Here is a 17,449-nt window from a genome sequence, read left to right on the forward strand (position 1 = left end):
GAATTAGGTCAAGCAGTACAGAAGTTTATAACCCAGAGGTATTGTATTACAAACTGAAAATATATTATAAAAAGTGAACCAGGTCGCCTCATTAGTCCATGATTATTATTAAAACCAAACCACAAGAAGGGAGCACTTTCTATAGCAGGAAGCTGAATCTGGGTGTCTTACAGCAGAATATATCAACCTAATAAAAAAATTACAGAGCAGCAGAGTCAACAATTTCTCTTCACTTCAACACCAAGTTGCTTCTCAAATACTATCACCTAAACTACAATTTTATAGAAATTGGTGATCTCATAACATTGGAACTATGACACAATTTTTTTGCTCCAAGCCATTCATGTCAAGTAACAACACACTAATTCCCTGTGTACCAAATTTCTCTCTTAGAAATCTCTCTCTTAGATACAACTCTGGGCGTCATGGGAGGTTGTTCCTGCCTGTGGCCATCGAACTTTGCAGCTCCTCCCGTGGAAGGTCAGACACCCTGAGCCAATAGGTTGGTCCTGGACTTATTTCCATCTGGCATAGTTTGCATATTGTCGTTTGATTGTTTGTGGTTTTTATATTTCTATATTTATGCTCTATTCTTGATTGGTGCAGCTGTAACGAAACTCAATTTCCCTCGGGATCAATTATGTCTATGTCTATGTCTCTTTTCTAGCTACCAAATCTACAAAGGAAGGAAGTCAGAGAGACAGACAGATAAAAATAGTAAAGTCATGGTAGCAGTAGAATGACAGGAGAAATGTGCGGAGGGATCAGTGCATGCAATTTAGGTAGGTTCTTCCACCTTTGTTTATACTACAGCTTTTACAATATTTAAAGTATTTATTGATCTACTGTAGCATTGCTTATAGGAATAAGACTTATGTTGGCTGTTAGTGAAGTAAAGCTAGAAGGCAGGAATCACTGGGGTATATCTACAGAGATTATTATAGCAATACATACCACAGGTTTCCCCTGCCATCAGAAGGTAGAGCGTTCCTATGAAATGGTTCATAAGCCGAAATGTTGTAAAGAGAAGAAGCAATTACCATTTATTTATATAGTAAAATTTTGTGAGCGTTTGCAGACCCAAAAATAACCTACCAAATCATGCCAAATAACACATAAAACCTAAAATAACAGTAACATATAGTAAAAGCAGGAATAATATGATAAATACACAGCCTATATGAAGTAGAAATACTTTTCCACAATCATTGCTGGCACTGCTCGCCGAAGCGAAAATCTCACGCAAGCGCTCTGGGCAGAAAATCTCACGCAAGCGCTGTTGGCAAAAACACAGCGCAAACGCTCTCCAGTAACCTTTAAGCTGTGAAGCTGCCAAATCATACCAAATAACACGTAAAAATATACAGCCTATATAAAGTAGAAATAATGTATGTACAGTGTAGTATCACTTAACGGAATTAGTTCAGTGCTGAGCACACTGATGATGGTCTGTTAGGCTGAGTCGTGGCAGGTTGGGTGGTGCCGTGGCCCCCACTCTCCAGGCCGCTGACCGATACATTGCCGCGAAGCACGCAGGGGTCCAGCGGTAGCCGGGAGGCACACAGCACATCTTTAAGAATAAAGCCGAGATAAACATGCTAATTAATTAGGTGCCGCCCAACACGTAATTGTCGGCCCAGATCAGTGCCCATTGCATCGTCTCTGATCTGGGCCAACAATTACGTGTGGGGCGGCACCTAATTAATTAGCATGTTTATTTTGGCTTTTTTCTTAAGGATGTGCTGTGTGCCTCCCGGCTACCGCTGCATTCTCTGCGAATCGGTATCTGTCCATGGCTCGGGGGTGGGACACTGGGGTGTCGTCTGTTTCCATTAGAGCAGGCAGCTCATCTTCTCCTATGACTGCCCGCCTTGATGTTGAAGGTCGAGGTTCGTCGTCTGCTGTGCCTGATGTGGAAGGCTTGCATGACTGCTGAGCCTCGCACATTTTTCTATTATACAGTTCTTTGTAAGGACTCAAACTATCTTGCAAATATTCCCTAAACCTACGTACCCTTTCAAAATTAAAGTCATACTTTATCACTGCAGCGAAAATCTCGCGTAGTTGCTTCACGTTCATTTCGTTACTGCATTCGGTTTTGATTGTTATCCTTTCCTCTTCCAACTGCATCAGCTCTTCATCTATCAGTTCTTGGTCATGGGATGCCAAAACCTCTTCAACATCATCTTCCGCAGCTTCCACAAGCCAAACTCACGTTGTCCTTACTTCGTTTACCACGATCAAAATGCTTCATTATGTCTAGCTTTACGCTAAGTGTAACACCCTTACGAGCTCCTTCAGGCTTTTCCAATACCTTAGAACTCATCTTGCAAACGACTGCTCACAGGCACATGTTTAAGCAATACCGTTCCTAATCTGGGGGAGAGCAGCTGCTCGGGGCGCGCGCTGCCTTTTATTGCGCGCTGATTTTTCGCGCACTGATTTTTTTCTTAACAGTGAAAACATCTTCTGTTAGCGAAAACGGTACAAATGTAGGTCTTTCGTAACAGTGAGGTTTCGTAAAGCGAATGTTCGAAAAGCGGGGGACACCTGTATATTATACTTCCAATGTTTGAATTATAAAATGAGTTGACTGGAAGACAAGCACTTCTCTGCAGTACAAACTGACAAACCAAAAAATTAGGCTTGGTTGATAATTGGAAATGAACAATCCTAGTGAATCCTATCCACTGGCCCAGCCATAGTTAATGGTATCTTAAGTTAACGTGGGTACGAAATTTCAACTTCAATAAAAACTCATCTTTTAACTTACACATGATGACTCAAAATATATACAGCTCACCTTACCATAAAGAAGAAATGGAAGAAAACAAAGTGGGGGAACATGTGAACCTCTACACACGAGTTAAAATTTAGAGGAAAATGTTAGAACAACCAATTCAGAAATTAGGACAACGAATTCTACTTGATTTGCTGTAAAGAAAATTTACGTTAATCAAGCAACACACATCAAAGTTGCTGGTGAACGCAGCAGGCCAGGCAGCATCTCTAGGAAGAGGTGCAGTCGACGTTTCAGGCCGAGACCCTCCGTCAGGACTAACTGAAGGAAGAGTGAGTAAGGGATTTGAAAGTTGGAGGGGGAGGGGGAGATCCAAAATGATAGGAGAAGACAGGAGGGGGAGGGATAGAGCCAAGAGCTGGACAGGTGATAGGCAAAAGGGGATACAAGAGGATCATGGGACAGGAGGTCCGGGAAGAAAGACAAGGAGGGGAGGGGGGGGGCCCAGAGGATGGGCAAGGAGTATATTCAGACGGACAGAGGGAGAAAAAGGAGAGTGAGAGAAAGAATGTGTGCATAAAAATAAGTAACAGATGGGGTACGAGGGGGAGGTGGGGCCTTAGCGGAAGTTAGAGAAGTTGATGTTCATGCCATCAGGTTGGAGGCTACCCAGACGGAATATAAGGTGTTGTTCCTCCAACCTGAGTGTCGCTTCATCTTTACAGTAGAGGAGGCCGTGGATAGACATGTCAGAATGGGAATGGGATGTGGAATTAAAATGTGTGGCCACTGGGAGATCCTGCTTTCTCTGGCGGACAGAGCGTAGATGTCCAGCAAAGCGGTCTCCCGGTCTGCGTCGGGTCTTGCCAATATATAAAAGGCCACATCGGGAGCACCGGATGCAGTATATCACCCCAGTGTTGCCTCACCTGGAAGGACTGTTTGGGGCCCTGAATGGTGGTAAGGGAGGAAGTGTAAGGGCATGTGTAGCACTTGTTCCGCTTACACGGATTACTTATCTGTAACATACACACACAAAATGCTGGATAAACTCAGCATCTATGAGAGGATTAAACAGTCAATATTTTGGACTAAGGCCTTTCATCAGAACTGGAAAGGAAGGGGCAGGAGCCAGAATAAGAAGATGGGGGAGGGGGCAGAGGAGTACAAGATGGCAGATGATATGTGAACCAGTTGGTTGAACCACATGGTCCACCATGTCCACACTGACCAGTTGGGGGTCAGTGTGGATATGGTGGTGGATTACAAATACCTGGGGATACAAATTGACAATAAACTGGACTGGTCAAAGAACACTGAGGCTGTCTACAAGAAGGGTCAGCGCCGTCTCTATTTCCTGAGGAGACTGAGGTCCTTTAACATCTGCCGGACGATGCTGAGGATGTTCTACGAGTCTGTGGTGGCCAGTGCTATCATGTTTGCTGTTGTGTGCTGGGGCAGCAGGCTGAGGGTAGCAGACACCAACAGAATCAACAAACTCATTTGTAAGGTCAGTGATGTTGTGGGGATGGAACAGGACTCTCTGACGGTGGTGTCTGAAAAGAGGATGCTGTCTAAGTTGCATGCCATCGTGGTCAATGTTTCCCATCCACTACATAATGTACTGGGTGGGCACGGGAGTACATTCAGCCAGAGACTCATTCCACCGAGATGCAGCACAGAGTGTCATAGGAAGTCATTCCTGCCTGTGGCCATCAAACTTTACAACTCCTCCCTTGGAGGGTCAGACACCCTGAGCCAATAGGCTGCTCTTGGACTTATTTCATAATTTACTGGCATAATTTACACACTACTATTTATCTATTTATGGTTTATTACTATTTATTATTTATGGTACAACTGTAATGAAAACCGATTTCCCCCGGGATCAATGAAGTGTGACTATGACTATGAGTAGGGGAGGGGGGAATCTGGGAAGTGATAGATGGAAGAGACAAGGTCTAAAAAGGGAATCTGATAAGAAGACAGTAATTGTCCTCTTTTCAGACAGGATGTGATTATATGCAACAACTTAGTAAGTTGATATAGTTACTCTATACTTTAGTACTGAATCAAACTGCAATCACTGTCATGCCCAATTAAGGTTACAAGCCCAAACCTCACTAATTTAAACTTGCGTAATATACATGCTTACCCTCAGGTTAATGCTGTTCCTTACCATGCAATTAATTTTACAAATAGCTTGTGCCAGAAATAAAAGTACTAATCAAAGATTTTTCAACCATTCAAATTGGCAGGTCTTACTCCTGCTTTTACCATTGGCAAAAAGCACAAACTGAAAATACTGTGCATCACATGGGTATGATTATTTTCTCATCAACATAAAGATAAGCACAATGTCTCTTCTCTTAAGCAGTATTAGATAACAAGTGAAATAGAAACAGCTTTGTTCGAGTCACAAGACAACAGCCTTTAGAATGGGGAGAACAGAAGTACCAATAGCCAAGAGGAGAACAGACACTCAGCAAAACAACTTAAAGAACCAAATGCTGCAAAGTGTGTACAAAAGTATGCAAAGGACAACTAAAGTACATAATATGTGAATGGAAAGACTCTGAACTTAACAATGAGATGCAGAGATGCCGCATATGGATGCCTTAAAACCATCATACTGAAATAGCTAGAGAAACTTTCCTGCAAGAGAAATAGATTTGGTAATGCTCATAAACTTAATAAGCAGATATATAGTAATACCTAAAACCAGAGTTAATTACCAGTGATTCTCAGGTAAAAGCTGTGCACAACACTTTGCCTCTGAATTATCTGAAGCAGCTGAGCAGGAATGGGAATCATTCAGACTTGAGAAAGAATATTGATTTTACTTTGCTTTTTGAAAGTACTTAAATTCCCATACTCCAATTTTTTTATATCACTACAGAAAATGACACACATCTTAAGCACACATCTTAGAATTATTCATTAAGCTATAACACTGATTGTCCAAATTTAGGTTCCTAAACACTTACTAAAAGTTTGTCTGATGTTTCAATAGATAACTGAAATATGCACATATATACATGGTGCAAATTGTGGCAGCATATTACGTGGAAAGTACTAAAAAATTTGAGAATAGCAAATGCACATTGAATGGTAGCACTAGTTTCTCAATTTTTTATAGTGCTAACTTAATTCAAACAAAATAAGCAAAGTAATACATCATTCATAATGATACAATACTCAAATCTCAACACTGATATACATTCGTATCCTTAAAAAAATGCTGGATTTTTTCGCCACAGAATTAATAGTTCTAAGACTAAACAAAATAGTTCCTCCCTTGATGTCTCTGCATCCAAAAGGACTGTCAGAGCAAATATGCTGTATGCTAATTTACAAAACATGATTATTTTGTGCACAGCAAGCAATGCAATTATAATAAGACAGTCTATTTTAGTGATGGTGTTGAAAATTATTCCTCAACCTCTCTTCAACATGGTGCTACTGCATATTTAGCATCTAACCAAGGCAGCAGAAAGGACCTTTTCAGAGTACACTAAAATGCCATACAAGAAACAAATGACTGGAGGATCACAGAAAGAAAAAATTGTAGAGATAGTCATAAATTTTACACATGATTGATTTCTAGATCTTATTCTCAAATGGGCTCACATCTTTGGTGTGTGACTTAGGGAGTTTATGAATTCAAACCTTACTATTTAAAATGAGCTAAGACTGATACAACACAAATAAATATCCACAAATAAATTACTTTAAGATTCAGAGACATCCAACAAACTGTTCTAAAGATGCTGCTTCTCCTGCTGCTGCAGGTTATATAATTCACATTAAAAGATAGACAATTCATTTTAGCACCGAATTCAAAATTAATTTTCAGCAGCTTTCCCAATACCCCGCAGTTCTTCCCCCTGATGTTTCTACCTCTTTCTCTAAACAAAAGCTTTAGCAAACAAAATACTGTCACTGAAATTTGTACTTACTGAATAAATGCCACTCATTATGGAAATTTCCTAAATGTTATTCTAAATAAATCTATCTGTACTGGCAGCATTACCAAGGATTCATGGCAGACTAGAATTGAAACAGCTTTCATAATATAACACATAGTTGCATGCAAATATTTTCTTTCATAAGTAACACAAAAGAAAATGCACAAATGCAGAAGAGACATTATTTGTTCTGATCTTGCTTTGTATTGTACAAATAGCACAAATGTAGCATACTGAATGACCAGTTTCTCCCATGCTCCTGATCTAATAAACTATAAAACAGTCTTCTGACAGACCAAGGTTTAACATCCAGAGCGAAATTTGACATAACTGAGTGATCTAACGTACAGGAGTTCCTTTCACCGGTCTCTGCAGATCCTGGAGTTGACATTACTGCAGGAAGCAATGTAAACAGAAGCACTGCATTGGACGAATCGCAACCTCAGTTAACAAGCTGCTTTGACAATCTGCATCTTCCAAATAAAAAAAAAGGACCAAACAGAGCGAGACTGTGCCTGTCAGACGCAGCACAAACACTGAACTGTCAGTTCTCCACAGCTCAAGCACTAGAACATCCAAAGTCTGAACGTGATTTGCAGGATACACAGTAGTGGCTGGCATACACTCTGGAATATACCACAACTATTTTAAAGGGTAGGGAATTACGACAATGTCATCATGCAATCAATCATTAAAGAAACTAAATCCACAATTTAACTGACCACATAAATCAAGAATCCAGGCTATAAAATACAAGAGCATAAAATGTTCACAAATTAATCTACAATTTTGTTCATAGTTCAACTGAAATCAATGATTACACCTCGTCAATACAGATTTCTTGTGCTCCAGTGGAAATGCTTATAGGCTGATTTGAAGGCAACAAAATCCTGCCTACTTTTGTTGCAATGCATCTAACTCAAAGTTAATATAAAATATATTTTTAGTTTTAGTCCTTCAAGTTAATTCAGCAGCTCATTATGAGAGACAAATGTCAAAGGTGAACAATGGCAATTTTTAAATCTTCCTTTTACCTAAAATGTTAATATAAGAAGCTGTATTGAATGTGGCTCCCTCTATTGCATGCTCCACTTCCTTATTTCTAAATTATGCTGCGTGATAAGGTGGTAATGCTGCTGCCACAAAACTCAAACAACCCAGGTTCAATTCTGCCTGGAAAAACTGGAGCCGGAGGTTTTTGCAGACCCAGGCAATGTTAGTTAGTTTGGTCCAATATTCCATGGCATCATGAGCATCTTGAACCCACATCTACATATTTGTTTTGTCCCATTAAAAAAAATTGTAAAGCTAGTTGCTTAATTGGACTTTCCAACTTCACTTCCAAAGGTATGGCTCAAATTTTTACATTTTATCCCCTGTTCTGGTCCGCCAACTAAATGAAAGATGACAGTTCAGCACAATGTCCACCATAGTTACATCTCATTTATCAATTGTAATGCAGAAAAAATAGTGTATGGAAAACTTTTCAACTATGAGCTAAATTAATTATTTTTAAGCAGTAAAGGGTGAGTGATGTTATAAACGTACAAACACTGAAGGAAGCCAATCAGCCTTTTGAATCTATACTGGATTTTTAAAAAATGATAGCAAACAAATTTAATTTCCTCTGTGACAAAATAATGTATTTTAACATTGACTGAGGGAAAATTATTGTTCAGGACACTAAATACCTTTGGCATCTTTCTCTGGAAAAAGTGAACCCATATCTCCAAAAGAAAGCAAACTAGGCCACAATCAAATCAAAAGATGCATGAAATGAAATGATCTCAGACAAGGGCTCCTTCCACACTGTACCACTTCCAAGTTTTATATGCAGTAAGGGTTAAGTCTTTACATGCAGGATTATGACTGCATGTCATAATTTCTGGTTCATTTCTTAAAAAAATATTTTTACTATGAAACTACATGAACATTAGTTATTCAGAGACAGAGAGATTAATTCTCATTATACTTATTTTCATTATTGATCACACCTTTCTGATACATATACATTTTACTGTCAAATAACAGAACCTGAATTGCCAATACTAATAAAGGAAAGTATAAAAACAAAATTACAGAAGATACTGGAGATAGCAGATCAGGAAGGATAGGTGGTGAGAAAACTAATTAACATCCTGATCCAAAATGTTAATTTCCTTTCCCTTGTGCAGATGTTATCTAACCTGGCTACTATCTCCAGCATCTCTTTTCATTTCTACTCCCACAGTTAGCTTTTCATATATAGCAACTTGCTTGCTTACATCAGCTCTTTTAACGCCATTTCAACTTTCACTTTAGTATTACGATGCTAACAATATAAACTAGCACTGTCAAAAGCAGCAAAATGTAATTATTTGAATTGATGGTGTTCTTTTAATTAATGTAACTTTTGAATTTCTCCCTCAAAGTTTATTCAATTACATCATTTAGTGCAGGTAAATCAACATTAGAATTTCACAACCCACTCATGGAACCTTGCAAGGAAGAACAATGTTGAAGTAGAATAAAAAAATACTCTTTTAAAATGTAGCAAAATTGCACATAGCTCTGGATTAAATGAAGTACCACAGCAAAGTTCTCACAAAAGAACAAACCATTCATCTCAATTCAAAAACTGAATATCTCCAATTTTCTAAAATGTAAGATACATGCAAATTAAAGGGAAATGTTTTCTTGGTCATGAAGGCTACAGTGGCATATGCACATCTTGCTCAGTTCCTGAAACAGTGCTCCATTGTTTACAATATAATCAAATTTTGGGAGTTTAATGTGCATAGGCTGCTAATCTATAAATTTATCACATGTAACAAATTCATTTCTACCTTATTGTCTAATAAAGACTTAAAAGTGTAATGTCTTTAACATGAAAATAAATCTGTACAAAAGAAGGTAAAACAAATAAATAAAAAATAAATAAATAAAATCTTTTAGATTTTGCAGCACTGCAAGACTGAGGCAAGCATATAGGGAAAATGTGAATACACTTTAATGTCATCCTTTTAGTTGAAATATTGCAAAAACTATCTTACAATATATATTCTTTTCTTTTATAGTGAGATAAGGTGGGAGTGGTGTGGGAGAAGATCTGAGTGATTAAAATACCCTCATCAATTTTCCAGCAGTGGAAGGGCAAGCAGTTACAGCTTTTGAGTTCATTGGCATTTCTTAGTTGTACAAGCCAGCTCTGGTTCTCTTGAGAGTATAATTTTGTTGTTAAAATGGATAGATTAGAAGCCCCACAATTCACATGTAAGAAAGCTAGAAAGAATTAAATTGTTTCTCATTAGTTGCTATTTAGATGACAATCAAATTTGGCTAAAATATATTTATATCCTGCATTAAATCAAAGTTTTATGAATCAATAAAGCATCTTCAAACTGAACATTAGCTGTGTTTCCTTCTACCTGCTGAGTGATTCCAGCATTTTCTGTTCTTGGGTACTGGAACCCACTGTCAGGGGAAGTGGTGGGAGTAGATACAACAGCAACATTTAAGAGGCATTTTAACAAGCATGTGAACAGGCAGGAAATATAAGAACCACATGCAGGCAAACGGAATTAGTTTTAGATGGGCATCATGGTCCGCACAGGCATCATGGGGTGAAGGGTCCATCCCTGGGCTGCCTTGTTCTATTTTCTACTCCAGAGCAGAAAGTTAGCAGGAATGCTTGTTGTAAAGTAACTCTTTAAGAACCCACAGTAAGTTGCTTGTCCTTAACTTTAATGAAAGTACAGCGAAAGATGAAAAGACAGTAAAACTACAAATCATAAAATGTATGATAAAAGCTATCTATTTTCTCTTGGGGATCTCTTCAACTTGTATTAATATATTTCTGCTGCTAGAATTTTGAATCAGTGCAAAAATATATCTAAGAGAGGTGGGTTCAAATGCTAAAATAATCATATCATTCCTATGATTAAGCCTTGTCTGGACTACTCTGTTCAGACCTTTGTGCGCACAGCGTTATTACAATGTTGAATGCTTCTAACAACTTCTATTTTCATTTCGAATTCCCAGCTTCTGTTGAAGTTTGTTTTTCATTTGTTAAAAGATGCTCAGATAAATGAGAAGAGACAAGATAAACTTCTATTCATATGCATACATGAGGTGAGTGGTTGATCTGACCGAGGTGCTAAAGACAATTGTAGTATTTGATAGAATAGATATGTACCACCCCCTCCTGGTGGAAATCTGAACAAGGATAGAACTTTGAAATTAAAACTACACCGCTCTGTGATATTAAGATATGCTCTTAATTTTCTCTATTATAAAAACAGAAGACATGGAAATATTCAGTCCATCAGTACAAATAAATTTAATTTCTGTGGATTTCTACCCTAACAGTCCTTCTCCATTTGTTTTCACTCCCATTCCCAATCCATTACTCTGCAGCTCTAGATATTTCTTGCTTTGAAGATCATTAACCTGCTTTTTGACCTGCTGCATTCAGCATTATTTTAATTCAAATGGCGACATTTGGAGTTTTTTAAATTTCTCTCCAATTAAACAGAATACCATCTGCATCTGAGGACTGTTAGCAATTGAAAATTAATAGATAGCATCATCTGCCAAGACAATATCTGACAAAATGACTAAATACACCAAAGGTGAAATGGGCAAATAAAAGATGATAATGAATTTCAAATATTTAAAAGTGTATAAAAGATATATCAATTAAGTAGATCTGATTAATTAGACCAGGGGTCCCCAACCTTTTTTTGCACCGCGGACCAGTTTAACATTGGCAATATTCTTACGGACTGGCCTGACAAATCTGTTGGAATTTTTTGAGGAAATAACAGGCAGGAAAAACACAGGAGAGTCAGTGGATATTGTTTACTTGGATTTTCAGAAGGTCTGTGACAACATGCCACACATGAGGCTGATTAACAAGGAGCAGCCCATGGTATTATAGGAAAAATAATAGCATGGGTAGAAGATTAGCTAACTGGCATGAGGCAAAGAGAATGCACAAAGAAGTGGCAGATGGAATATAGTGAAAGGAAATGTATAATCATGCACACTGTGGTAGAAGAAATAAAGGTGTAGCTTATTTCTAAGCAGGGAGAAAAGTAAAAATATCAGGGTGAAAAGGGACTGGACAATCATTGTACAGGATTCCTGAAAGATTAACTTGCAGCTGAGTCAGTGATAAGGAAAGCAAATGTAATGTTAGCATTCATTTTGAAAGGATTAAAATATAAGAGCATAGATGTAATACTGAAGCTTTAGAAGGCATTAATCAGACAGCACTCAAGAGTATTGTGAGCGATTTTTGGCCACTTCTTGAAGAAATGCTGGCAGTGAAGCTCCAGAAGAGGTTCATGAGAATGATTCCAGTAATGAAAGGATTAATGTATGAGGAACACTTGATGGATCTGAGCCTGTACCCTCTGGAGCTTAGAAGAATGAGGAAGATTTCATTCAAACCTATCGAATATTGAAAGACCAAGATAGAGTGAATGTGCAGAGGATGTTTCCTATAGTATTTGAGTCTAGGACCAGAGGGCACAGCTTCAGAATAGAGGAACGTCCATCTACTAGAGAAATGCAGAGGAATTTCTTTAGCCACAGGGTAGTGAATCTGTGGAATTCATTGCTACAGACAGCTGTGGACTCCAAGTCATTGAGTAGTTTTAAAGCAGAGGCTGATAGTTTCTTAGTCAGGGCATCAAATGTTACAAGGAGAAGGCAGGAGAATGGGGTTGAGAAAGATAATAAATTAGCCATTATGGAATGACTGGGCAAACTCAATAAGCTAAATGGCCTAATTCTGCTCCTACGGTCTTACTTGTTCCTTTTAATTTCAGTTCTACAGTTTCTAGGTTTTCTGCAGAACTAACCCGACAGGGGATTTATGCCACATCTTACACTCTACAGACCTCATCATCCAAAGAGGTCTAGATCTGATATTCTCAGCCCTTTCATTGTGGAAACCCATACCTCCTACCACAGGATGTCCCACCCCCTGCATTCTCCCATAGTCCTGCCAGTTCTCTCTTTTTGATGCTATATGACTCTGTGATTTTTTTAATGAGACTAGATAATGTAGAGAATGTTTATACTGTGCTGTAAATGGTCCTTATTAAGCAAAGGCAAGATGCAGTTTGTGTGAAGCAAATTCTAGAGAATGACACTGTGATGTAGATTTTTTAAAAATTCTTCGAATTTTATGATGAAGTTGCATTGTTAACAGTTCATCATTCTTTTCTGGTATGGTTATTACTTCCAACCCCAAACAAATTCACAAAAAGTTATTCAAGATTCACTTTGGTTCAGACCATTCATATTTTCCTTACAGTCAAACTTGGCAGATTCAAGTAGTATGGACTTGAGTTTGTTGTAACAGTTCAGTGAATTATTGAGGAGTTGCAGACAGTACAAAAATTTCTCACGACAATCAAAAAGCAGGAGCTTCTCCAGGAATTCAAAAGAATAGGTCTCCTCTAGCCAACTCTGCCATCACCAGATCAAACAATCAGATACCTCAACTGCAATCTAGTAAAATGGACAACAGCCCAAGAAACTCTGACACCCAGCAATTTTTTTCCCAGTACCGTGGATTGCAGATAATTAGGTCATCAGTTCATTGGAATGTTGTGGTGGCACCACTCAGCTAGATTTTCAACAACAACCTCTCACTCAATGTCAGCAAGACCAACTGAGTTCAGGAGAAGGAGATCAGAGGTCCATGAGCTAGTTGTCATCAAGAGATCAGCGATTGAGAGGGTCAGCAACTTTACATTCCTCAATGTTATCATTTCAGAGGATGTGTCCTGGGCCCAGCAAACAAGTGTCATTACATGGAAAGCACAGAAGCACCTCTACTCACTTAGAAGTTTGCAAAGATTCAACATCACATCTAAAACTTTGACAAACTTCATAGCAGAGAGTATTTAAATGAATGCATCACAGCCTGGCATGGAAACACTAATTTGAATGTAAAATCCTTAAAAAGCAGTGGATATGGCCCAATTCATCATGCATAAGCTCCTCTCCACCACCCAGGTCATGTTCTCTTCTCACTGTTGCCATCAGGAAGGAGTTACAGGAGCCTCAGGACACACATCACCAGGTTCAGGAACAATTATTACCCCTCAGCCATTAGGCTCTTGAACCAGAGGAGTAACCTCACTTGACTCATCACTGAACTGCTCCCACAAACTATGCCCTCACTTTCCAAGATTCTACTTCTCATATTTTTGATATTTATTGCTTTATTATTATTATCATTTATTTCTTTTGTATTTGCAGTTTGTTCTCTTTTGCACATTGACTGTTTGTCCTGTTGAGTACAGTCTTGATTCTATTGAGTTTTTTGGATTTACTATGTATGCCCACAAGAAAACATATCTCAGGATTGTATATGGTGACATATGTGTATTTTTGTAATAAAAATACTTTGAACTTTGAAATGCCAGAAATGGCCAGGGGTGAAAATGAAACGATTTCACTACTTCAAGCAACACACACACAATGCTGGAGGAACTCAGTAGGCCAAGTAACATCTATGGAAAAGAGTACGGTTGATGTTTCAGGCCAAGATCCTTTACTCTTTTCCATAGATGCTGCCTGGCCTGCTGAGTTCCTCCAGCATTCTGTGTGTGTTGCTTGGATTTCCAGCATCTGCAGATTTTCTCTTGTTTGTGATTTCACTACTTCAACAAGTTAAGAATTATGAAGAATTTGAAGGTATCAACAAATATCTTGAATCTTACTTTTGGCCCCCACCGAACACTCTCACCTATTGCTTCAGTTAGCTGTTTTCATGCAACAGCAGCCACATCCTGGTACATTGCTTCGACAGTCGAGCTAATCCAAGTGAGAAGAGCCAGCAGATTTCATATCCTGGTGAGAAAGGGACATCCCTGTCCAAGCATGCAAAGTCAGCTTCGATGGACTGGGCAGATGAAATCTACAGTGAGATCCAATTGCTATGAAGGCAGTCCTGCAATGCTACGTGAAGAGCATGACGAAGCACATAAGAAGTCATGGTCATGCACTGCAACTGGGGAAGATGCCAGTTGTGATGTCTACTCATTCCAATGGACCTGGACTTCTGAGATCAAAAAAGTGCAACTGCCCCAGATAGTGTTCTAATTTGCTCTGTATTTCAAATAAATACATACATTGTAACTTAGTTAAACAGTAATTTGCCTTTTTTTATACATTTTTAAGTATTTTAACAAATTTTGGTTAATAGCAGCAGCCGCTTAATTTGGCCAAAATGTACTGGTCCCGATGTATCCTGACTAACCAGAATCCACTGTATTTATTTTCATTATTTAGTTACTTAAGAAAAAACTTTTAACAATGAAATGGGATGCAAAGTTTCAAAATAAAAAGGCAAATCTCAAGTCACTGCATTTTTTTAATGTTCACTCCCAGCACATCTATCAGTGAGGATAAGGCACCATATAAATGATATGTTCTTTAGAAAGTGGTGGTATACCACCATAATTAAAGGACAGAATTAAGGCTTTTCTTCCATGATTATAGACTGTTACTAAAGTAGTACAGTATTACAGCAATCAATGTTGAGTTCTCAGCTGTTCATATGCTACGTAAGTAACTTAGACGTATTACGTGGCCCTTTCATCTAAGTCTGATGATGTCAGATAAGAAAATGTGCTACAAGAAGAGTGTCTGCATAAAGAACAAACACCTTCTGGGAATGGGCTAGGTGGTTTTTGACTATAATGTGGGAAAACATGAGTTTTTGTGGTTTAGTAGGAAGTATAGAAAATGAGAATGTTTTCTGCCTCCCCAAATGGTGACAAACTAGTAAAGATCTGAAAACAGAGAGAAGTGGGTTAGAAGACACGAAGTTATCTTTGAGTGGGCGAAGCGGTCCCGACCCTCCAAGCAGACCATTGTCTTTGTCAGAGCTGGGGAGCAGCCAATACCTGCCAAAAGAACATCTGCAGGCATTTTGACCTCTGCAAGGGACTGGCAGCTGTTGGTGGACCTCGAAGGGCGGCTGAAGTTCCCCAAGCATATCGCAGCCACCACCCTGTGACCAGACATTGTCCTAGTGTCTGAGTCGACTAAGCAAGTGGTGCTGCTGGAGCTGACAGTCCCATGGGAAGATAGCTTGGAAGAGGCCTTTGAAAGGAAGCTCTCCAAGTACGCAGGACTGGTCAGCAACTGTCAGCAGGCTAGATGGAGAGCAAGGTGTCTCCCAGTGGAAGTTGGTTGTAGGGGATTCGTAGCCTGTTCTTTAGTTAGAGCCTTCAGCATTTTGGGCATCCAGGGAGAGAGGAAGAGGAGAGCCATCCGCAGTACCACCGATGTGGTAGAGAGGGCCTCAAGATGGCTGTGGCCCAAAAGAGGGGAGCCATGGAGTCATAAGTAGCTAGCCATCTGGACACAAGCTGGGGTCTGATCTGGGTCACCTGGAGGAGGTTGTATGATGTTGGAAGACCCGAAACACCCGATGATTCCAGGAACATCACTGAAGATGTGTCCAGAAGCATCAATAGATGTATGTACACAGAAGTCCAACAAAGAACTAGGAAGCCAAATGGTACAGCACTGAATTTAGGTGAAATTCGTAGCTCAGCTACACTTGCAAAAATAAAATGAAGCCATTCTCTTGAAGAAACTTTTGACCAATGATTCTTCTACAGTGACGCTGAATGATTAAAAAATAGGTGGTTAAAAGCAAGCCTCTATATTCTCAACAGCCAATTCCAATATGGAAAGTACACAAAAGGTATTACAGATTACAACTGCTCAGACTTTTTTTTCAAACTGAGAAGATTCTGAAGGCCATTCATCCAAAGTCCAAGATTTAAAAATCTTTTCTAACATGATTGTTTCCAGTGCTGTTTAAAAATTTGTTAAACAGTAGTTTGGCTTAATAGTCACCTTCTGACACTAAGACCACATTTAATTTGATGTGCTAAAAAGCTGTGAAAATAGGTTTCCAACCATCAAGACAAACTACAAAAAAAATGAGATATAAAGAAAGCCTACCTTTCAAAGCTTCAATCGTTTTCCTATCAACAAAAAAAAATATGTTAATCTGTCATTTAGAACAACTGTAATGTAGAATTCAATTATGAAAAAATAACAGTATTTTAACAACCTCACTAATCACAAAAACATGCTTAGTCTTACATTTTTTAGATTATAACCTAAAGTTGATACATTTACCCAGTGGAGAAAAGACATTTGCTATTTTGACAAATGAATAAATTAAAATTAAAGATTTTCTTCTCATTTAACAGTGAAGTGTGGACAGTTGATAGGCAGGTAAATGTGTCAAGATGGGCTTTATCGTAAAAACGCTTAAACATGACAAGGCTTCAGTCTTCCATCTCTTCCAACAAACAAACAACCCTTAAATGCAGTCAAGTCTTTAATTCTCAGTACGAGTTTTTACTTTGCTTGAACTTGTATCATTCCCACTACTTCTCCGAAGATGCGCCTCACGTTATCTATTACGGACCATAGCAAAACTGCCAAGCCTCATTAACACTAGCTGTCAGAATTATGTGCAATCACAAGGTTCTCAACAGCCACGATAATTGTAGACAGAATTATTTCACAAAGCTGTATGATTCAGTTAAAACTAAACATTACTTTTCTAATTTACCACCCAAACTGTAATTTTGCTTTAAGACCTGAGAAGGGATAAACAGTTCATGATTGTATTGCCGTTGTGTTTATACTGAGGGACATAGTTTGCCTAGTATTGAATATAAACAATCTGCAGGTTATGACAGGATTCCAC

The 17,449-nt window shown here is 38.7% G+C and overlaps 1 protein-coding gene across 2 annotated transcripts in view; it reads right to left on the reverse strand.

Annotated features, from left to right (window-relative positions):
• The window catches only part of LOC140212615 (dysbindin-like), a 302,042-nt gene that overhangs the window by 95,035 nt on the left and 189,558 nt on the right, over window positions 1–17,449 (reverse strand). For both annotated transcript variants that reach the window (XM_072283635.1, XM_072283634.1), the window contains exon 7: window positions 16,690–16,712. In XM_072283635.1, the coding sequence (XP_072139736.1) occupies window positions 16,690–16,712 (23 nt within the window). The remainder of the gene's footprint in view (window positions 1–16,689; window positions 16,713–17,449) is intronic.

The sequence above is a fragment of the Mobula birostris genome, chromosome 19 (assembly GCF_030028105.1).
Source record: "Mobula birostris isolate sMobBir1 chromosome 19, sMobBir1.hap1, whole genome shotgun sequence".
Taxonomy (NCBI): Eukaryota; Metazoa; Chordata; class Chondrichthyes; order Myliobatiformes; family Myliobatidae; genus Mobula; species Mobula birostris.